This window comes from Brassica napus, chromosome C7 (assembly GCF_020379485.1).
Source record: "Brassica napus cultivar Da-Ae chromosome C7, Da-Ae, whole genome shotgun sequence".
In the NCBI taxonomy this organism is placed as follows: Eukaryota; Viridiplantae; Streptophyta; class Magnoliopsida; order Brassicales; family Brassicaceae; genus Brassica; species Brassica napus.
This window is the reverse complement of record NC_063450.1, coordinates 51,801,002-51,823,561: the sequence shown is the minus strand read 5'-3', so window position 1 is coordinate 51,823,561 and position 22,560 is coordinate 51,801,002. Positions and strand designations below refer to the sequence as shown.

Genomic DNA, 22,560 nt, shown 5'->3' with positions numbered 1-22,560 from the left:
CGTGCCAATTATTTAAAATCCTACAGAGAGTTTAACACCTCCGCCAATAACACTCTTTGACTTACAACTATTATACTGATTTGGGGTTTAATGATGAATATGAACGATATCAAATAAATATTATCATTATAGAGAAGGGGTGACAAATGGAGACTAATTAACTAAACGGCTGAGGAATTCGTCGTTTTCAGTTGTATATAAATAAGACTCATATCGACTTTGCAACACACAGCCAGCTTCACCTAATACCTTCTTATTATTACTCCTCTCTCCCCCGGAATCCGTATGATTGAGTGAAACGGTGGTCACAGTTGTCATTTAAGTGCTACTTATCCGTCGTCGTTTGGAGGGTTTTTTTGAAGTGAAGGAAGGGAGAGATGTCGAGTCTTGAGAATATAAAGAACGAGACTGTTGATCTGGTAACAATTTTTTATCTCTCTGTTTATGATCATCATGCCCAATGGATTTTTTTTTTTTTTTTTTAACTGGGGGCATTATTATAAATTTTGAATCAGTTCCGACCAAGTTCTTTGTTTTTAAGACAAAACATTTCTCTTTCTGAAGATATATTATCAATGTTCTTGTGCACGTGAATGTCTGACTAACTTCAAACTGTTTGATTTTCTTGCAGGAGAAATGTCCAATAGAGGAAGTTTTCCAGCAGCTTAAATGTACTAAGGAAGGTTTGACGACTCAGGAAGGGGAAGCCAGGGTTCAGATCTTTGGCTACAACAAGCTCGAAGAGAAAAAGGTCTTTTAACTTCTTTTTTGTTTTCTTTTGCTATTTTCATTTTAGTCTTTGTTTGCTTACTAAAATGTCTATGCACAATGAATATTTACAGGAAAGCAAGATTCTCAAGTTTTTGGGGTTTATGTGGAATCCTCTTTCATGGGTCATGGAAGCTGCTGCCATCATGGCTATTGCTTTGGCCAACGGTGACGGTAGGCCTCCGGATTGGCAAGACTTTGTCGGTATCATCTGTCTTCTTGTCATCAACTCTACCATCAGTTTCATCGAAGAGAACAACGCCGGTAATGCCGCTGCTGCTCTCATGGCCGGTCTTGCTCCTAAAACCAAGGTTTGTCATAGGATAATTATTTGTGAAGTTGGTATTATTAAATTCGAACTTATTATACGGACGTCCAACTTAAAATCAATTTACGATAACTAGATTGGTTCTATTATTTTATATATTAGTTAATTATTTTTCCAACTATCTATTGGTTTGAAACTTTATAATTGTGATGTTTCTCTGTTTTCAGGTTCTTAGGGATGGGAAATGGAGTGAACAAGAAGCTGCTATTCTTGTCCCAGGAGATATCGTTAGCATTAAACTTGGAGACATCATCCCTGCCGATGCTCGTCTTCTCGAAGGTGATCCTTTAAAGGTGGACCAGTCTGCTCTTACCGGAGAGTCCCTCCCAGTGACCAAGCACCCTGGTCAAGGAGTTTTCTCTGGCTCAACCTGTAAACAAGGAGAGATCGAAGCCGTCGTAATCGCCACAGGTGTCCACACCTTCTTTGGTAAAGCTGCTCATCTTGTGGACAGCACAAACCAAGTTGGACATTTCCAGAAGGTTCTTACAGCCATTGGGAACTTCTGTATCTGTTCCATTGCCATCGGTATGGTGATTGAGATTCTCGTCATGTACCCTATCCAGCGCCGAAAGTACAGAGACGGTATTGATAACCTCTTGGTCCTATTGATCGGTGGTATCCCTATTGCTATGCCCACGGTCTTGTCTGTCACCATGGCTATTGGCTCTCACAAGCTTGCTCAGCAAGGTGCCATCACCAAACGTATGACGGCCATTGAAGAAATGGCTGGAATGGATGTGCTGTGCAGTGACAAAACCGGGACGCTGACTCTCAACAAACTGAGTGTGGATAAAAACTTGGTGGAGGTTTTCTGCAAGGGTGTGGAGAAAGACCAAGTTCTTTTGTTTGCGGCTATGGCTTCAAGAATTGAGAACCAGGACGCCATCGATGCAGCCATGGTTGGGATGCTTGCTGATCCAAAGGAGGCCAGAGCTGGAATTAGGGAGGTTCACTTCCTTCCATTCAATCCTACTGATAAGAGAACTGCTTTAACTTACATCGACTCTAGTGGTAACTGGCACAGAGTCAGTAAAGGTGCTCCCGAGCAGATCCTCGAGCTTTGCAAAGCCAGCAATGACCTTAGCAAGAGGGTGCTCGATATTATCGAAAAGTATGCCGAGCGTGGTCTCAGGTCCTTGGCTGTTTCTCGCCAGGTACTTAACTTGTTTGCTTTGATGATGCATGTTTTTTTCAAGTAACATATATTCATTAGTTTGTGTTCATGTCTCCTTCTTTAGACGGTGCCAGAGAAAACAAAGGAAAGCCCAGGTGGACGGTGGGAGTTTGTTGGCTTGTTGCCACTTTTTGATCCCCCAAGGCATGACAGTGCCGAAACCATTCGAAGGGCTTTGCATCTTGGTGTTAACGTCAAGATGATCACTGGTAATACTAATAATCACGCCTCACTCTTCAATCTTTTATTAGGGAAAAAATATCTCACATCAGAAAAAGTTGGAAATAATCTTATAAAATATGTGTTAATATATTTATTACCAATTGGTTTTGAGTCTGAAACCCGTCCCCACTAATATTCTCTTGGACGATGTATGTGACCAGGTGACCAACTTGCTATTGGAAAGGAAACTGGTCGCAGACTTGGAATGGGAACAAACATGTACCCGTCCTCGGCTCTTCTAGGCAATCACAAGGACCCAGCACTTGCCAACATTCCTGTTGAGGACTTGATCGAACAGGCTGATGGTTTTGCTGGAGTCTTCCCAGGTTATTATCTTCTTCTTCTTTTCTCTTTTTAATTATGTCAATGCTTAGGGATCTAAGCTTAGATCTAAGCTTCTTTGTTTTGGACACTATAGAGCACAAATACGAAATCGTGAAGAAGCTGCAAGAGAGGAAGCATATTGTTGGAATGACTGGTGATGGTGTCAACGATGCTCCTGCTTTGAAGAAAGCTGATATTGGTATCGCTGTGGATGATGCTACGGACGCTGCTCGGGGTGCTTCAGATATCGTTCTCACTGAGCCTGGACTCAGCGTTATCATCAGTGCTGTCCTCACCAGCAGAGCTATTTTCCAGAGAATGAAGAACTATACTATATATGCGGTCTCAATCACAATCCGTATCGTGCTTGGTTTCATGCTTATTGCTTTGATATGGAAGTTTGACTTCTCAGCATTTATGGTTCTGATCATTGCCATTCTTAACGATGGTGAGCAACACTGTCCCTTATTGTTTAAATCCTCAAAACTCTTATTTATTTTGACAAAAATCGAATCTCTTATTTATACAAGTTACTTATATATCTTATGTGTTTTTTATAGGTACCATCATGACCATTTCAAAGGACAGAGTCACGCCATCTCCCACACCTGACAGCTGGAAACTTAGAGAAATTTTTGCTACTGGGGTTGTGCTTGGAAGCTACCTAGCCGTCATGACTGTTGTTTTCTTCTGGTTGGCAAACGAGACAGACTTTTTCTCGGTAATAATATAATATATATATGTCTTCTTTGCTAATTGTATAGAGTTGTAAACTAACCTTCACTTTCGGTTCGCAGAACGTGTTTGGTGTGAGGTCCATCAAGGGTAATGAACACGAGTTAATGAGTGCATTGTATTTACAAGTTAGTATCATTAGTCAAGCTCTAATCTTTGTCACAAGATCAAGGAGTTGGTCCTTTGTTGAACGTCCTGGAGCATTGCTGATGATTGCTTTCCTCATTGCACAACTTGTAAGAAGATCATGATCGATACTAAACATTTTGAGGGATTTTTCTCACTGTTTTTATGTTACTTTTAAACATCAGGTTGCCACTTTGATTGCGGTCTACGCCAACTGGGAGTTCGCAGAGGTTAGAGGTATTGGATGGGGATGGGCTGGAGTGATATGGCTATACAGTATTATAACATACTTCCCACTGGACATTCTCAAGTTTGCCATTCGCTACATCTTGAGTGGAAAGGCTTGGCTCAACATGACTGAGAACAGGACGGCTTTAACGACCAAGAAAGATTTCGGAAAAGAAGAGAGGGAGGCTCAATGGGCTGTTGCTCAGAGGACACTTCACGGTTTGCAGCCAAAAGAACCTGTTCACATCATTCCTGAGCAAGGAACTTACAGAGAATTGTCTGAGATTGCTGAGCAAGCCAAGAGAAGAGCTGAGATCGCTAGGTATACTAAACCTTTCTCTCAGTGTTGAAGTATTATCGATTCTTTGACCGCAACTAAACACTAACTGCATGTTTTATATGTTAACGATAGGCTAAGGGAGCTGCACACACTCAAGGGACATGTGGAATCAGTAGCGAAGCTAAAGGGCTTGGACATTGAAACTCCAGGCCACTACACTGTCTAGTCACAAAAAGAAGAACAAACCAAACCAAACATATGATTGATCTTTTTACCCTTGTTTCTGTTTTTTACTTCTTTTTTTCATTTCCTTCCCGACCTATTGAGGTTATTGTCAGATATCTTGCTAGGTTTAGCAAGATCTAAGTCTACTAATTTCAAGTTTACAAGAGAATAAAATTCTCGAGCTTATCAAAAATGTAAAAAAAACTTGAAATGTTATGCACCAGATTGTGGATGGCTCATAACCAAGAGATTATGATTTGTAATCTTTCCATTTATCTATCACAGTGTAATCTCTTATATAATGAACTTCAATGTTATGAATAAACATAGACTTTTCCATTACTTTTATAACACGTTATCAGCACGAAACTCTAAATCCCTAAGCTAATACCCAAATCGAAAAACCCTAACCGTAGCTGGCGATCCGACGAACCCTAAACCCCGATCGCGTCTCTTGTTCCCGCATATGTTCCAGCTCGCGTCCCCGATCATCTTCAGCTCAAGGCGTTCCTGATCCTAGTTCAGACGTTCGCGACCCGAGAGCAGCTCCAGCACGCGACCTCTTCCTTGTTCGCGACAGCATCAGACAGCTCGCGTCCTACGATCAAGGCGTTCCCGATCAAGCAACAAAGGACGTCCGCGACCCGATAGAAGCGACTCGATCCATTCCAGCTCGCGTCCCGTTCGTGTCCAGCTCGCGGCTCAACTCCTTTGGTGGTCCGATTCAACAATTATCTAAGGTTAAAAGGTAATTCAAAACCTAAGAACCCATAATCGAACATGGATTGATTGATAAAGAATGAAACCCTAAAACCCTAATCTTTATGAATCAAAACCATAGAGTAATAGATCAAAAATCCTAATTGAGTGAATCGAAGCTCTAAAAGTTCGATACCCCAAACCCTAAATCATGTTCATACATGATTAAAACCCCAAATCGGTTTTTACAAGTTAAAATCCGATAAACCCTAACCTTATATCTATAAACCCTAAATAATATACGTATCAGAATTAATTATACTATAATTATCAAATCACATATTAAAACCCTAATCGAATCTTTTGAAATCAAAATTGTTTTCGGTTTTGATCATTGAGGTTTTAATTCTGATTGAATATGATGCTATGTTGCTTGAATTGTTTGACCGTTAAGTTGCTAGATTTATTATTCTCATCCTGCTAGTTTAATAGTTCTGATCTGTTTATGTCTTGATTATATCTGACCTGCTTGTTTTTATTAATGCTTTAATCACAGTTAGGATTGATAGATTTATTTTCTCATCATGCTTGGTTAATTGTTCATCTGATTTAAAATTGTTTAAACCGACCAGCCTGTTAAAACATTGATTGAATCCGATAGGTTGCTAGCTTGCTTTGCTTATATAATCCGATAGGTTGATAGATTGATTGAGGTTTACTTGTTTAAAATCCAAATGATCTGATTGCATGATTCTTGAAGTTTAATATCATCTGCTAGGATTGATAGTTTTGTAATCTGATCTGTTTTAAATAGAAACCCTAAATAATCCGTATGATAGGTTATATTGATCTGATTTGGATGTCTTTGAGAATTGAGAATCCGTATGCTAGGTTGATAGATTCATGATAAAATCTAATGTCTTGAGGTTTAAGATTGTATGCTAAGTTCGATTAAATTGATTGATCTGATTATATGTTTTTGAGGTTTGATAAATTCGGATACTAGATAAATTATTTACACATGGTTTATGCTAAATACCAATCAGCCTTGAAACTGATTCATTGAAATTCATGCTTGAAATCTATATTCTAGTATTGCGAAAATCAGCCTTGAAACTGATTCATTGAAACTCATGCTTGAAAGTATTGCTAAAATCAGCCTTGAAACTGATTGAGTGATTAATAAATCTTTTTACTAGTCTTGCTAAATCCATTAATTGTTAAACCCTAATTGCATGATTAATTGAATCCGTTTTTGCTAGTCTTGATAAACCATAATATTATGAGCACATAGAAATAGTATTGCTGAGACTTGCTAGAAATTGACTAATTGATTAAATACCTTTAAGATTGATAGTCTCATTGTCCTCACAAAATTGGAATCTGAATTGATTGTTTTTAAGAGTAAGGCCGCATGAAAATTATACCTAAATGTTGAGTGATATATGATTTGAGATGTCGAAAATCAACCTGGATTTTGTTGCCCTAAATCTCTCTGGAGATAATTATTTACGGTGAGCATTGGATACAAATATTATCCTAAAGTCAAAAAGACTTGGTGAATGTATCATATAAGGCAATAATGCCAATGAGAAAGATTGATACATGACAATATTAATTATTAGCCATCATCTTATTAAGAGTCTCAAAGATCAGTATCTGACTATAGAGAGAATCCTCTAGACCTTTGGACAGAGTTAAAAATCGAGATATGATCACCAAAGAACGTTGTTATTACCAAATGCCCTATTTGATGGGAGGAATCCCATAATCCAGGACTATAACTATAAGTCTGTGGATGAGTCTATTGCTAGCTGGGCAAAAATAATGGATTACTGATGAGAAACAGTGAATTGAGACCTCCTGCATTAACCCCATTACCTGATACCAATAAGGCCGCAGAAGAAAAAAAAAAGAGGTAACCACTTCCAGAATGATAGACCACACGGTCATGGCCGTGGAGGGTGGAAAGGACGTGGCCATGGCCACTATAACACATTTGGCAGTGGGAATCACTATGGCATATGCCGTGGGTGTCAACCTAATTTGAGCCATGGTCAAGGCAGTGGCCGTGGTATATCCTTTAAACCACAAAGTTCGACGAAATCAGTGTGCCATAGATGTGGAATGGGGAACCATTGGGCTAAGATATGAAGGACTCCCAAACACCTCTATCAAGAGAGACTAAAAGGGAAGAATCTTGAAGCCCACTTGGTATATAAAGATGACAAAGGATGATTTTTGATCATGAAAGAGATGATCCTACAGAATATGAAACTTATGATTGCCTAAAAGAATCAAGTTGATAATCTAATTTCGACATCAAACTTGTGTGATTGCTTTGCTTGTATGCTTTCTCTGATTTTTATCTCCTTGAATTTATTTCTATTACATTGTCTGATTAGATTAAATGAATGAATGATTTTTCTATATGAGTACACTGAAAAACGCCAATATAAGTACTAAAGCAGGTATTGCCAGTCTGAAAGAAGACTATGGCTAGGCTAATATATTATTGCCTAAGGGTATGCATCTAGAAATCAGTGATGCCTTATATTCACTCAGCTCTAAGAGCAAGAGCAGCCTATTGAGTTTTAAAGATATAAGTATGAATGGTTTCCATATTGAAACAATGGGCGAAGGAAACAAAGGGTTCCTTCAGATATATGTATAAAATCGCCCAAAGCCATAATAAGTCCTAAAGACTATACATGCATTCTCTACTGACCTAGACTATGCATAGATCAGTATGATAGAGGCTAAAAGCCTTCGAAAATATACACTTTATGGCACGACCAGATTGACCATCCTGGTCCAAACATGATGCGAAAATTGATATTCAAAAGGCACACATTAAAAGATAAAAAGAGTTATCCCAAAGAATCTCACGTGTGTAGCATGTACACAAGGGAAACTCATTAGGCCATCACCAGTAAAACGGCTACGAGCCCCTTTTTCATAATAAAGACTATCAGTCTAGATAATACTGGTGAATACATGTCCCAAGCGTTTAAATGATTATGGTAAGTCCATGGGGGTAAGTGTGGACAATTATGTGATACATGTCCATATCAAGAACGGCTTGGCCGAAATCTTTTAAAACGCAAATAGCTGATTGATAGACCATAACTTATGAGGTCAAAACTCCCATTCACAGTTTGGGCCACACGAAATTTACATACACCTAAGTTAATACGCATCAGACCATTTAGTGAGCATAGATATCCCCTATCACAATTATTAACGGGTCAAGAGCCAGATATACCCCATCATAGGACATTTAGATGTGTTGTCTATGTACTAATTTCTCCACCACATAGAACTAAGATGGGACCTCAAAAGAAGGATGGAGATATATGTTGGATATGATTCTCCCACAATAATAAAGTACTTTGAGCCAACTATGGGTGATTATATTTGAGACCAGGTACACAGATTATTTTAAGACCAGGAGGAGAAAAAAAATAATAAAGCTGGTAAAAGAATGGTAAAAAAAATAGAATGGAATCAACCATCAATGTCTTGGCAAGATCCTCGGACTAAAGAATGTGAAATAGACGTCCAAAGATTATACATTTACAAAGCTAGCTAATCAAATGACAGACACATTTACTGACCCGAAAAAGAATGACTAAGTCATATATAAACCAGCTTGTAAAGCACCAACGAATTTGATGTCCAAGAAAAGACACAGACAAGTTGCTACAGAGTCTAGACAACGTATGAAACGTGGTAGACAAAATAGGTTTCAGAAGATAAGGATCCTCGGAAACAAAAGAAAGGTGCAGAGAATGATAATCAAAATCCAAATCCGAGGTTACTAAGGAAACCATCCCAGACATGGAGATTAGGCCGGCCGGCTCTAAGGTACAGGTACCAAACAATGTAGCTTGGGCAGCCAAGCTGCAAAGTATTAAAGGTCCTGATAATAATGAATCTCAATCGATTATATCATGTCTAGAACATAATGGAACCAATAAGGAATGTCGACATAAGATGATTTATTTGCATACAAGGTAGCACTTGAATTTATGAATATAAGCGAGGATCATGAACCCACGTCAATATAAAAGTGCGCACTCGTAGAACAAATTGGATTGAATGGAAACGTGGGGTTAAATAGTTTAAGGAAGAAAGACGTATGTGGCCATATTAAGACGCCATATGATGTTAAAACTAGTGGATATAAATGGGTCTTGTAAGGAATAGAAATCGTGAGATATAAAGCTGATGTTGCACAAGGATTCTCACAAAGACCAGTAATAGATTATGAGGAGACATACTCCCATGTGGTGGATGCAACTACTTTTAGATTTCTCATAAGTCTGACTATATAAGAGAGAAAATTAGACTTGCAGCAAGTTGATGTAGTGACTGCATATTTATATGGTCCACTGGATAATGAAAGTACTAGACGGTATTGAGCTGAAAGTACATCAAGTTCTCGAGAACAATATTGATAATCATCAAAGTATATGATCTGAATATCCTAGGAACCTCTGGATACAATTTCTCAAACAGTTGAATATCTCAAGAAAGAGTTTGAGATGAAAGATCTTGGAAAACATAGTTTTGTTTGAGATTACAGCTTGAGTACATTAACAATGAAATCCTTGTGCATCAAATAGCATATACAGAAAATGGTACTCAAGAGATTTAATATGGACCAGTCTCACCCATTATCTAGTACATGGGCGTGAGATCACTTGTTTTGGACACTGATCCATTCAGTCCAAAGGTGGGCGTACGATAAAGAAGTCCATTTAGTCCTGAGATGGACGATGCAGAAGTTTTGTTTTAGACACTGATCTGATTGGTCCATAAGAAGGACGATGAAGAAGCCTTTGATTTTGATTTTTTTTATACTAACCAGCTCAAAGAGGGATTATTTGGTTTTGTTGATTTGTTTTCATACAGGTTATGTTTTACATATGGTGGTACACACATATCACAACAACATCATCCAAGATTTCGTGTGTGTGTATTTGAGGTCGATGACTCAATATGTTCGATCAGATTGTGGCATGGCCGATGGTAAAGAATAACCAACTATCATGTTCGAGGACGAAGCATATTCTGCCTAAGATCTTCATCACCCACGGATTGCAGAAAATTGGAGAGGTCCAAATCAGTAATGTCCAAATCAGGGGGAGTAATGTGTGTTGTAGTCTTTTTCCTTCACCATGGTTTTGTTCCAATTGGGTTTTTCTGGTAAGGTTTTAATGAGGCAATATTAAAGCACATTACAAGCTCTAAATGGTTATGGCATCTAAGGGGAAGTGTTATGAACCAGATTGTGGATGGCTATAACCAAGAGATTATGATTTGTAGTCTTTCCATTTATCTATGACAGTGTAATCTTCTATATAAGGAACTTCTATGTTATGAATAAACATAGACTTTTCCATTACTTTTATAACATGAAACTTTTATTAATGAAAATAATTTTTTTATGTGTGTCTATTACGTATCACTTATATACTGCCTCTATATATATAAAGCTTAAATCACACAATAAAAATACTTAGGGTTTGAATGGTAACCAAGAGAATGAAGAAGAACACTACATTCCTTAATATTCTTCAAAAATGTTACCTTTCTTGAAGAATATTTTTTTCCTCTTCATTCATTCTCATTCTTTTTTTTGTAGAGAATTATAATGTAAATTTGTTCCTTGTTAATTTTGATAAAGAACTCTCATTCCTCATCATTCCCAAAATTTTATTCATATTCATTTTTTTCTTATTGATTCCTAATGTTCTTTGGTGGTTACCAGTCACACTCTTAGATTTTCTATAGTTGATCAAGTTTCAAAAAAAAACATGAGAAATTATTAGTGATGTGTCTAACTCACACCTAAAAACTAGCTAAAGAGTGGAGGTATCACATATATATTTCCCAAGGGTGGGGTGTTAATAGCCCCTCTCGAGATGTGGGTGAGAAACTGTCCAATTGGAAACAGCTCAAACCCAACATCTCGGAAATACCACAACAATATGGGTCATTTATACAGACTACATAGGTAGGAAACTATTTATGTGGGAAATCATATGCTGGGTTTTTACCTTAGGCTTTGATACCATATTAGTGATGCCCCTAACTCACACCCAAAAGCTAGCTCAATAATGGAGAATTGCCACACAGAGCCGGTTCTTACCCATGGTAACATGGGCATTTGCCATGGGTTCATGAGTCTATAATTTTGTGTGTGTTGTTTTAAAGGTTCGTTTAAACTGTAAAAATTATTTAAAAGTTCATAATTAAGTAGATTGAATTTACTTATTAAAAACAAAACAATAAAAATCTATATTTTCACCATTAGTTTTGAGATATTTTTTTTTTGTCTCAAGTCTTAGAGTTCAAGTTTAAAGAAATGTAGAGAAGAAAAAATATAGAAAAAAATTATAAAAGAGTCTATATTTTTTTGTTTTGCCTATAACTATTATATTAGTTAAGACGGCATTGTTACCACATCTCATATATATATATATATATATATATATATATATATATATATATATATATATATTTCCCAAGGACACTACACCCACACGATGTGGGATGTTAATAGAAATCATAATCTGATACCGAAGTCTCTAGGTTTAGCAACACGATAAGCTTAGATCCAAATCAATTTTGTAAGAGAAGATTTGAAGAATAAAAATTATTCTTAATGTTGGATAAATATGTTATTACAAACCATGAGAATTAGTACATGCGATTTTACCGTCGGCAATTTTACTTGTTTTATGAGGATTCGTGATTGACTGTATCACCTGAGTTGGAATATGCTAGAAATTTCTTGTAAATATTTTCTCTATAAATTCGCATAATTCTGTTTTTTCATTGACCCGAAACCGAAACTTGGTGTACAAATATCAATGAACTTTTTTGACCAAGAGAGCTTTCACAGAAGAATAAAACTTTAGAATCCAACAAAACAAATTCTGCAATTTTTATTAATGAAAATAAAATTGATTTTTTTCTATTGAATATCACGTATGGCTTTTATATTTTTGTCGAAAACCTATAAATGTTAAATACTTAAAAATAATGAAATTAAAAAAATCATAAAAATAAAGTACTCAAAACCCTAAATATGTAAACTTATAAAAAATATATAGATATGAAATCTGTCCTTTATCATAACTCTTTTCCTGACTTATGGTTAGTATTCTTGTATCAAGGCATGCCTCTCTGTACGTACTATCTTCTTCTTTTTTTTTGCTCTAATTATTCCATGAGCCTAAGTAATCTTTTTTCTTTTGAAAAAATCTTAATCTTAACTTTACCTTTTCTTAATCCGTTATATAGCTTTCTATTTTACGTTGTTGAATTGCTTGCGACACCAAAAAAAAATCATCAACGAAACGCTATTGTGGACAAAATATAAAAGTCATACGTGGAATTAAATAGAAAAAAATCAATTGTCATCTTTCAATTAATTCATTTTTCAAAATTAGAATTTATCACTTAGTTAAGCTGAATTAAAAAAATATATATATATATATATATATTTTTTTTTCTTTACACCAAAAAAAATATATATTTTTTTAAAGCTTTAGAAAAATTCTCATGGACGACGAAGATGTTCAATCATCATTAAAAGGAATTTGTAAGGAAATATATATTACTAGTTGACACTTTCAGAATGAATTATGCATAGAATAAAGAATACATAGAACCAAATAGGTGGCAAGACTTGAAAGAGTTTATGAGAGGTCACGTTAAGCAGCAAGAAGAATGTTGCCGTTTTGTCAATTTTATTTGAAATCTTACAGCAGTGTATGTGCATCACCTCCACCAGTGTTTTTTTTTTCCTGACACAATGATTCATTGGGAGGGATAACTCTCGACTTATAAATTTTAAAAAGAGATTTTGCAGATAATCTTTTCTCTATATAAGTTTTAAGATATATAATATATTTAAGAAGGGGTGACAAATGGAGAATACTTATTAAACCCACAATAAGTAAACGGCGGACAAATTCGTCGTTTTTTCAATAGTATAAAAACAGGATTTGTATCGACTCTGCAACACACAGCCTGCTTCACCTAACACTTCATTTTACTCCCCTCTCGCTGGAATCCTTATGATCGAGTGAAACGGTGGTCATAGTTGTCGTTTAAGTGCTACTTCTCCGTCGTTCTTTTGAAGTGAAGGAAGGGAGAGATGTCGAGTCTTCAGGATATCAAGAACGAGACTGTAGATCTGGTAAGATTTATTTTACTCACCACTTTTTTTTATTATTTCTCATGCCCACATATTAATACAGTTCCATCCATGGTTCTGTCTGTAAACAAGAAGTTCGGATTCTTTTATATATGTATGTTTTTTCCCGCCTTTCTTTAACGAACCTAACGACTATATGGGATCATTTAGGTCATTGACACGAACTGAAATAGTTCCGACCAAACTCCTTGTTTTTTAAGACAAAGATTTCTCTTTCTGAAGATATAGAGAATAGAAACAATTTTCTTGTGTATGTGAATGTCCTTTTTGTAGATTCTGAATAACTCAAAAACTGTTTATCTCATTGATTTTTCCAGGAGAAAATTCCAGTAGAGGAAGTTTTCCAGCAGCTAAAATGTACGAAGGAAGGTTTGACGACTCAGGAAGGGGAAGCTAGGGTTCAGATCTTTGGCTTGAACAAGCTCGAAGAGAAGAAGGTCTTTAACTTCTTATGTTTTCTTATTTTCTTTTTTTTTTTTGCTATTTTCATTTTAGTATTTGTTGGTTTATTAAAATGTCTCTGCACTATGAATGTTTACAGGAAAGCAAGATTCTCAAGTTTTTGGGGTTTATGTGGAATCCCCTTTCGTGGGTCATGGAAGCTGCTGCCATCATGGCTATTGCTTTGGCCAACGGTGACGGTAGGCCTCCGGATTGGCAAGACTTTGTCGGTATCATCTGTCTTCTTGTCATCAACTCTACCATCAGTTTCATCGAAGAGAACAACGCCGGTAATGCCGCTGCTGCTCTCATGGCTGGTCTTGCTCCTAAAACCAAGGTTTGTCACAGGATAATGCTTTGTTAAGTTAGTACTGTTAAATTCAGACCTATCATGGACTTTCAACTTAAAATCAATTGATAATAAGTGTATTGGCTCTATTTATTTATATACTAGTTAATTATTTTTCCAACTATCTATCGGTTTGAAATTTTATAATTGTGATGTTTCTCTGTTTTCAGGTTCTTAGGGATGGGAAATGGAGTGAACAAGAAGCTGCTATTCTTGTCCCAGGAGATATCGTTAGCATTAAACTTGGAGACATCATCCCTGCCGATGCTCGTCTTCTCGAAGGTGATCCTTTAAAGGTGGACCAGTCTGCTCTTACCGGAGAGTCCCTCCCTGTGACCAAGCACCCTGGCCAAGGAGTGTTCTCTGGCTCAACCTGTAAACAAGGAGAGATCGAGGCCATTGTTATCGCCACAGGTGTTCACACCTTCTTCGGTAAAGCTGCTCACCTTGTGGATAGCACAAACCAAGTTGGACATTTCCAGAAGGTTCTTACAGCTATTGGAAACTTCTGTATCTGTTCCATTGCCATTGGTATGGTGATTGAGATTATTGTCATGTACCCTATCCAACGCCGAAAGTACAGAGATGGGATTGATAATCTCTTGGTCCTATTGATCGGTGGTATCCCCATTGCTATGCCTACGGTTTTGTCGGTGACAATGGCTATTGGTTCTCACAAGCTGTCTCAGCAAGGTGCCATCACCAAGCGTATGACTGCCATCGAAGAATTGGCCGGGATGGATGTGCTGTGCAGTGACAAAACCGGGACGCTAACCCTCAACAAACTTAGCGTGGACAAAAATTTGGTTGAAGTTTTCTGCAAGGGTGTGGAGAAAGACCAAGTTCTTTTATTTGCGGCTATGGCTTCAAGAATTGAGAACCAGGATGCCATCGATGCAGCAATGGTTGGGATGCTTTCTGATCCTAAGGAGGCCAGAGCTGGAATTAGAGAAGTGCATTTCCTTCCATTCAACCCTACTGATAAGAGAACTGCTTTGACTTACATAGACTCTAGTGGTAACTGGCACAGAGTCAGTAAAGGTGCTCCCGAGCAGATCCTCGAACTTTGCAAAGCCAGCAATGACCTTAGCAAGAGGGTGCTGGATATTATCGAAAAGTATGCCGAGCGTGGTCTCAGGTCCTTGGCTGTTTCTCGCCAGGTACTTAAACTTGTTTGCTTTTGATGATTCTCTTTAGTTTACTGTTTGGATGCAAATATTCATTAGTTTGTGTTCCCATTTCTTCTTTAGACGGTGCCAGAGAAAACAAAGGAAAGCCTTGGTAGCCGGTGGGAGTTTGTTGGCTTGTTGCCACTTTTTGATCCCCCAAGGCATGACAGTGCCGAGACCATTCGAAGGGCTTTGCATCTTGGGGTTAATGTCAAGATGATCACTGGTAATAATATTGCCCCACTCTTCAGTCCTATATAATATTTGTTAATTTATTTACTACCGATTAGTTTTGGGTTGGAAACTTCGTAACATAAAATGAGTTGTCCTGGTAACTAAACACATTTTCATTTCCCCACTAATATTCTCTTGTACAATGTATGTGTCCAGGTGACCAACTTGCTATTGGCAAAGAAACTGGTCGCAGACTTGGAATGGGAACAAACATGTATCCGTCCTCGGCTCTTCTCGGTAATCACAAGGACCCAGCACTTGCCAACATTCCTGTTGAGGACTTGATCGAACAGGCTGATGGTTTTGCTGGAGTCTTCCCAGGTTATTATCTACTTTTTTTTTATTATGTCAATGCAAAGGTGGTTGGATACCTTAGATCTTAGCTTCTTTGCTTTGGACACTGCAGAGCACAAATACGAGATCGTGAAGAAATTGCAAGAGAGGAAGCATATTGTTGGAATGACTGGTGATGGTGTCAACGATGCTCCTGCTTTGAAGAAAGCTGATATTGGTATTGCTGTCGATGATGCTACGGACGCTGCTCGGGGTGCTTCAGATATCGTTCTCACTGAGCCTGGACTCAGCGTTATCATCAGTGCTGTCCTCACCAGCAGAGCTATCTTCCAGAGAATGAAGAACTATACTATATATGCAGTTTCAATCACAATTCGTATCGTGCTTGGTTTCATGCTTATTGCTTTGATATGGAAGTTTGACTTCTCAGCATTTATGGTTCTGATCATTGCCATTCTTAACGATGGTGAGCAACACTGTCCCTTATTGTTTAAATCCTCAAATCTCTTATTTATTTATTTATTTAGACAAAAATCAAATCTCTTATTTATAGATCTTATGTGTTTTTATAGGTACCATCATGACAATTTCAAAGGACAGAGTCACGCCATCTCCCACACCTGACAGCTGGAAACTTAGAGAAATTTTTGCTACTGGGTTTGTGCTCGGAAGCTACCTAGCCGTCATGACTGTTGTTTTCTTCTGGTTGGCAAACGAGACAGACTTTTTCTCGGTAATAATATAATATATATATATGTCTTCTTTGCTAAGTGTATAGAGTTGTAAACTAACTTTCACTTTCGATACGCAGAACGTGTTTGGTGTGAGGTCCATCAAGGGTGTTGAGCACGAGTTAATGAGTGCATTGTATTTACAAGTTAGTATCATTAGTCAAGCTCTAATCTTCGTCACAAGATCAAGGAGTTGGTCGTTTGTTGAACGTCCTGGAGCGTTGCTGATGATTGCTTTCCTCATTGCACAACTGGTAAGAAGATCATAATCAATACTATACATTTTGAGGTGGAGATAGGTCATAAACAAACCTGTTTCTTCCAAATGTAGGTTGCCACTTTGATTGCGGTCTACGCCAACTGGGAGTTCGCAGAGGTTAGAGGTATTGGATGGGGATGGGCTGGAGTAATATGGCTATACAGTATTATAACATACTTCCCACTGGACATTATCAAGTTTGCCATTCGCTACACCTTGACTGGGAAGGCTTGGCTCAACATGTTTGAGAGCAGGACAGCTTTAACGACCAAGAAAGATTTTGGAAAAGAAGAGAGGGAGGCTCAGTGGGCAGTTGCTCAGAGGACACTTCATGGTTTACAGCCAAAAGAACCTGTTAACATCATCCCTGAGAAAGGAGGTTACAGAGAATTGTCTGAGATTGCAGAGCAAGCCAAGAAAAGAGCTGAGATAGCTAGGTAAAAATAAATCTTTATCTCAACGTTGTAGCATTATCAATTCTTTGTCTGGAACTAAACACTAATTAAGTGTATGTTTAATATGTTAACAACAGGCTTAGGGAGCTGCACACACTCAAGGGACACGTGGAATCAGTAGCGAAGCTAAAGGGGTTGGACATTGAAACTCCAGGACACTACACTGTCTAGTCACATAAAGAAGACTAAACCCAGCATATGACTGATCTTTTTCCCTTATTTATGTTTTTGTTTTGTTTTACTTTTCTTCATGACCTCTTAAGGTTATTATCAAGAGATTTTGCTAGGTTTAGCATGAGCTAAGCCTCCCAAAATCAAGTTTGCAAACTACAAATTTTAATAAGAAAAATCTGGAATGTATCAGAAATATTCTAAAATTTTGTTTTTGTGTCTTTTTCATATTATTTTACCTTTATATACACCTATGGCTCAGACTAATAAGGGCGACCCTAACGAACGAGTTCGCCCTAATAAACCTCTCAGGCACAATTCTCGAGAAATCCCTTTAGTCACCGTTTCACGGCGCCGGCGGCGCATCTTCTCGCCGGCGTCGCCTCTGTTTCCTTCCTCCCATGCTTCTCTTCACTCTGGTCTCTGTCTACTCAAGTTCTTTTGGAGTTTTTGTGTTGTCTTTTCCGTGCTCGGCTCCTCCCTCCTTTGAGATGACTCGTATGGCTTTTTCTGGCGGTTTGGATATCACCGGAATTGTTTGTTTCTCCGGGGGTTCCCGGTCTACATCTCGTCCAAGCGTTTCCTCCCCTCGCTGCAGCCTCTACCTTAGCTCCTCGCTTGTCTCGTGCAGATCTGCGAGCCTTGTCTCCATCAACGAAACTTAGAGACTCTCAACCGAAGATTTTCGACGGATCTCTTCCTCCCTTCCACCGCAAGTCCTCCTTCCGCCTTTAGTTTCCGGTGACCGAACGTCTGCTGTCTGTGGGGCTCCACGCTTGACCCGCCGTTCAGATCTGGAAGCATTTTGGTTGATATGGAAAAGCTCACCTCAATTCACAACCACCACCTCCATCCCGACAAGGTCCCGTTTTGAAAGACTCTATTATGGATACGGCGAGGTCCGATGCGCTGACGACAGTTCTGCTCCATCTTCGATAGATGGTGTTGTGAGTCTTGTCGACTCCGGGGAGAATAACTTACCATCATCTGACACACCGTGCTTCATAACCGGCGACTGCCCCTTCAACTCCGGCAAGAACCCTAAGCTTTCAAGTCTCCCGATCAAGCAGGCGTTCAGTTCAAAGCCGAGAATGTTAATCTTCTGGGCCTGGCCCTTTAAGATCTGTGAATCTGTTATTCATCTTGCTGGCTCCCCAAATCTTAAACCGTTGTTTGATGATTTGTTAAGTGTGGCAAAGATGCAAAGGATTTCCGGTGGGTTCACCGGGGCCTTTATCTTGAGCTTAATGCCATATTTTTCTTTTACGAAGAATAGTTTACCGGTGGGTTCACCGGTTTGGTCTCTGTCATCACCATACCTCCTTTCTATGAAAGGAGAGGAATTCCCGAACTCGTTGTTGAGTTCTGGTTTCAGCTTCCTCGTCTATGAGAGCTGGTCTTCAAAGTCACTATATGTGACTATTTCTATGCTGTCCGACTTTATCGTGAAGGCTACCCCGACGCATTCAAGCTTCGTTTCGAATCCGCTGTCATCTTCGTTTGAAGAATTATCTTGTTTAGTTTACATTGTTGTAGTTTATGTTTTCAATCAAAGAGGATGGTTAATTTCTTCTAATCGTTGTAATCAAGCAGTTTGAAGAATAATGAAATTAAGTTGTGTTTCAAAAAAAAAAAAAAAAAAAAATACACCTATGGCTCAAAGCATAGGAATAAGAAATACTTAGAAATAAGAAAATTCATAAACAGATACATAAACCTGTAAAATAAAGAAAAACACCCAAAAACTTTAGTATATAAAATTATAGAAAAATAGATATGTAATCTCTCCTACATAAGACTCTTCAACTTCAAAAAAAAACTGACCTCGAGTTTTCTGGATGATGAATCACACCTGCCTTAAAAAGTTCACCGTAGTTGCTAGGCTGCATTCTTTTTTTCCTTTTTTGTAACAATTGGGAACCTCTTCTTAAACACGATCACATCATCATCCTCTTTGTAAACTTCGATTCTTTTATGTTGTCAGCATCAATCGTTTCTTCTTTTGCTCATCTGCAATCAACTTCTTTGAATCTATTTGGACCATTAGACTCCTTTTTGAAATAATAGTCAATCATAGCTGCATTTATGTTGAAAGCATGATTATCATGTAGATCTTTTTGTTCAATCTCTTTCTCCACATGTTCTTTATTAAAACTTGAATTATTAACAACATGGTTATTTCCAGACCTTGAAAGTTCTCCTCCTTTTTGTTTTTTTTTGTTTTCTTATGTTAACTACTAACTAGTTCTCCTCCTTTTGATTAAAAAAAAACTAGTTCTCCTCCTTTGTGATCTGATTGGTGAAAGCAGCTAAAGCAGTGGTCTCGAAAAAACATGAATATAAGCATAGGACAAAAGGAGAAGAGAAACGAAATAAAACCATCTTATTATTTAATTTCCGTATCCATTTTCGATACTTTTGAACTTATTATTGAAAACAATACGAAAATTTATTTTATTATTAAGAAGAGAAATACGAAATCTTCTTAAGGAATAAAAGAAGCAAAACCCCATCAAATCAAACTAATTGAAACGTGAACAATCCCTTCGAATCTCACCAGCATTACCAGTCTTAACCCCAACACGACCCAACTTCGTGATGGCTGAGACAAAAGCTTGCCTAAATGCAGTTTCACTGTTGGCAAACGAGTTAACCGTAGCTCTAGACCGTTGGTCTGTAAACAATACTTGATCAGACGTGAAAAGACCCTTTCCTTGTTGAAGGTTCTTGAAGTAAGCGTTGTCGAATGTACGTGGCGTGGTCGGGTCCATGTTGATCGCGATACGTGGGTCCACACGTTGCGGGCACATCTGGCGAAGCTGAAGCGCGTAGCCACTGTTCAAACTCGGGTCGATACGGGTTCTAGGGCTAAAATTGTAAATTCGGTTTGAGAATTTTCCACAATGTGCGAATCCGAGAGTGTGCGCTCCTGAAATTACAATAACATATTTTGTTTATTTTGATCTTCTAAGTTAGATCCTTATCTCAATAGATCAGTTTGGTCTGGTACGAACCTGAGAGGGCGATCATGTCGGTTTGAGAGAGACCGTGACGGTTGAACATGGTGTTGAGCTGGTTTAAGTTAAAACCGGGCTGTGGCAAATTGTTTTGAACGCTTGCCTTCGTAGATAATCTGCCATCTCTCCTCCCTAACTCCACCGGGTAGCTAGGTCCTCCGGTCTGCACATTTTATTGTTAACAATCCGATTGCAATTATTATAATGATATAATCAATAATTCGTTTTTGTCCTGACTATATGACCTCTTGTTAGTTCTTACTTGTATAACATGATTACGAACCGCGCCAGCAGAAGGTGTCACATTGTTACAAAATATATATAGATAATTTTTTAACTCAAACCATACGTATATTCTTTTAACTCGAACCATGGTGTTTATATATTTAATAATGAGCATCTTTTCACCAGCAAACCCAATTTTCAATACGAGAATACCTCGGACACTATGAAGGACAAGAAAGAGAGATTAATATTAACATATGTTACTAGAAGAAGGTATATTCATACCAAAACGACGACTTCACGAGTAGCGAGAGCCAAAATGTCAGCACATGAAACTTTGTTGCGGCATTTAGGATCTCTATCAACGGCCTGCTTCGCCTTCACCACCGTGTCAAATCCGTCTCCGGCCAATGACATGTCATCTGGATGGTCTTTCTCCGACGGAGATGCTATCAATATTGAAGCATCACATCCCTAAATATTCGTATAAAATAAGTTTGTAAATATAATGTTCTGTTTGAAGAAAATATATGTAAAAGAAATATTTTAAACTCTAAAATTGCGCAGATTTTCAATCAAAACTGAATTTCATAGTGTAAGAAATATGGTCACAACCTTATATACATTCAATACTTTTTTTTAAAGAAAATGAATGTTCTGTTCGACTATTAAAGATTAAGAAAATAAAATGATAGAGTTCCTATTGACATATAAATATAGATACGTACTTGAACGAAATATAGATACGTACTTGAACGAAGCAATCGTGGAAGAAAAGACGGAGGGTGGCTGGAGCAGTGACAAAAGTCTGCTGGAATTTTTGACGGACGGCATTACGGACAATGCTTTCTACGTTCGGACATGAGTTCTGGTAGAAACCTGTCCGAAGCTGAGCAGAGACACATGAAGAAAAGAGAAGAAGAAGAGAAAATATGGAGAATATTGTTTGGTTAGTCTTCTTCTCCATGGCTAATTATAATTTTATTGTAGGTTTAAACTTTAAAGGGAGTGTCTTCTTATAGGAGTTAGAAAGAGTAATTTAAATGATGGATGTGGTACAATTTGAGCTATTTAAATATAATGATGATGTTTTCAGTGATATATTAAAATAAGCTGGAGAAACTGTTAGGAACGTGGATGTAACACTCCATCTAGATATTGACAACCCGAGAAGAGGCTAAGACCATGATTAACCCGGAGTTTTTAGAGTATGATTAACTCAAAATTCTTAGAATGAAGTTTTTAACGGAAGTTAAGAAACTGTTTCTTAATTTTTAACTAAAAAAGTTAAAAACCGGTTATTAAATAAAGACTTTAAGAACCGATTCTTAGTTTTTTTAGTTAAAAATTAAGAAACAATTTCTTAAGTTTTTTAACTTCTGCTAAGAATCTCATCTTAAAAACTCTGGGTTAATCATGCTCTGAAGCGAGGCTCCGAGTATTTTAATCGTTCTTTCTATATTTGTATATATAATCAAGTAAATCAAGAAATTAGCTGTAATCTACTGGTCTATATTGATGGAGACACTAACTGTAGATGTATAAAATTGATCATTGTTCGAATCACCAGCGGTGAGGTTCTCGAAAACAATTTTTAAATCTAAAAATAATAAAATATTTAAAATAATAGAAAGTTTTAATTAAGATTTATTTTGTGTTTGAATGATATATAAACCATTTAAACCATGACAAATGTTAGTACAACTTCTCTTTAAAACCTTTATCCGTCTTTTCCCCCTTCTTTTTGCATCATTTTAATATTTATGAATTTAGAGAAATTCAGCGAAAGATTCCCACTACCATGCTTTTACAGGTAGAGGGATTTTAGTCAAAGAGAGATTAGAGATGCATTGTTTTTGTTAAAAAAAAA

General features: G+C 37.6%; 3 protein-coding genes across 3 annotated transcripts; 2 read left to right on the top strand and 1 right to left on the bottom strand.

Moving 5' to 3' along the window:
* Nucleotides 1-230: 230 nt before the first annotated feature.
* Nucleotides 231-4,669, top strand: LOC106407430 (ATPase 2, plasma membrane-type-like). The gene is made up of 11 exons (XM_048763238.1): nucleotides 231-419; nucleotides 632-751; nucleotides 843-1,079; nucleotides 1,264-2,253; nucleotides 2,338-2,482; nucleotides 2,657-2,821; nucleotides 2,914-3,267; nucleotides 3,380-3,540; nucleotides 3,617-3,790; nucleotides 3,866-4,230; nucleotides 4,321-4,669. The coding sequence occupies exons 1-11, from the start codon at nucleotides 378-380 to the stop codon at nucleotides 4,412-4,414; spliced, it is 2,847 nt and encodes a 948-aa protein (XP_048619195.1). The 5' UTR covers nucleotides 231-377; the 3' UTR covers nucleotides 4,415-4,669.
* Nucleotides 4,670-13,645: 8,976 nt separating this feature from the next.
* Nucleotides 13,646-17,669, top strand: LOC125590142 (ATPase 2, plasma membrane-type-like). Its single transcript, XM_048763239.1, has 10 exons — nucleotides 13,646-13,782; nucleotides 13,887-14,123; nucleotides 14,306-15,295; nucleotides 15,386-15,530; nucleotides 15,695-15,859; nucleotides 15,945-16,298; nucleotides 16,405-16,565; nucleotides 16,644-16,817; nucleotides 16,895-17,259; nucleotides 17,355-17,669. The coding sequence occupies exons 2-10, from the start codon at nucleotides 13,917-13,919 to the stop codon at nucleotides 17,446-17,448; spliced, it is 2,655 nt and encodes an 884-aa protein (XP_048619196.1). The 5' UTR covers nucleotides 13,646-13,782; nucleotides 13,887-13,916; the 3' UTR covers nucleotides 17,449-17,669.
* A 2,142-nt stretch (nucleotides 17,670-19,811) lies between these two features.
* LOC106409379 (peroxidase 45) lies at nucleotides 19,812-21,722 on the bottom strand. Its single transcript, XM_013850028.3, has 4 exons — nucleotides 21,442-21,722; nucleotides 20,976-21,164; nucleotides 20,463-20,628; nucleotides 19,812-20,377 (listed from the first exon to the last, which is right to left on the bottom strand). The coding sequence occupies exons 1-4, from the start codon at nucleotides 21,655-21,657 to the stop codon at nucleotides 19,971-19,973; spliced, it is 978 nt and encodes a 325-aa protein (XP_013705482.1). The 5' UTR covers nucleotides 21,658-21,722; the 3' UTR covers nucleotides 19,812-19,970.
* Nucleotides 21,723-22,560: the final 838 nt, after the last annotated feature.

Coding starts and splice junctions, on each gene's coding strand:
- LOC106407430 (XM_048763238.1), top strand. CDS start 378: ATGTCGAGTCTTGAGAATATAAAGAACGAGACTGTTGATCTG. Junction 2,483..2,656: donor TAACGTCAAGATGATCACTG/GTAATACTAATA, acceptor GTATGTGACCAG/GTGACCAACTTGCTATTGGA. Junction 4,231..4,320: donor AGAAGAGCTGAGATCGCTAG/GTATACTAAACC, acceptor TGTTAACGATAG/GCTAAGGGAGCTGCACACAC.
- LOC125590142 (XM_048763239.1), top strand. CDS start 13,917: ATGTGGAATCCCCTTTCGTGGGTCATGGAAGCTGCTGCCATCATGGCT. Junction 15,531..15,694: donor TAATGTCAAGATGATCACTG/GTAATAATATTG, acceptor GTATGTGTCCAG/GTGACCAACTTGCTATTGGC. Junction 16,818..16,894: donor CTTTCCTCATTGCACAACTG/GTAAGAAGATCA, acceptor TTCCAAATGTAG/GTTGCCACTTTGATTGCGGT.
- LOC106409379 (XM_013850028.3), bottom strand. CDS start 21,657: ATGGAGAAGAAGACTAACCAAACAATATTCTCCATATTTTCTCTTCTT. Junction 21,165..21,441: donor TCCACGATTGCTTCGTTCAA/GTACGTATCTAT, acceptor ACGAATATTTAG/GGATGTGATGCTTCAATATT. Junction 20,629..20,975: donor CTCGTGAAGTCGTCGTTTTG/GTATGAATATAC, acceptor TAAAATGTGCAG/ACCGGAGGACCTAGCTACCC.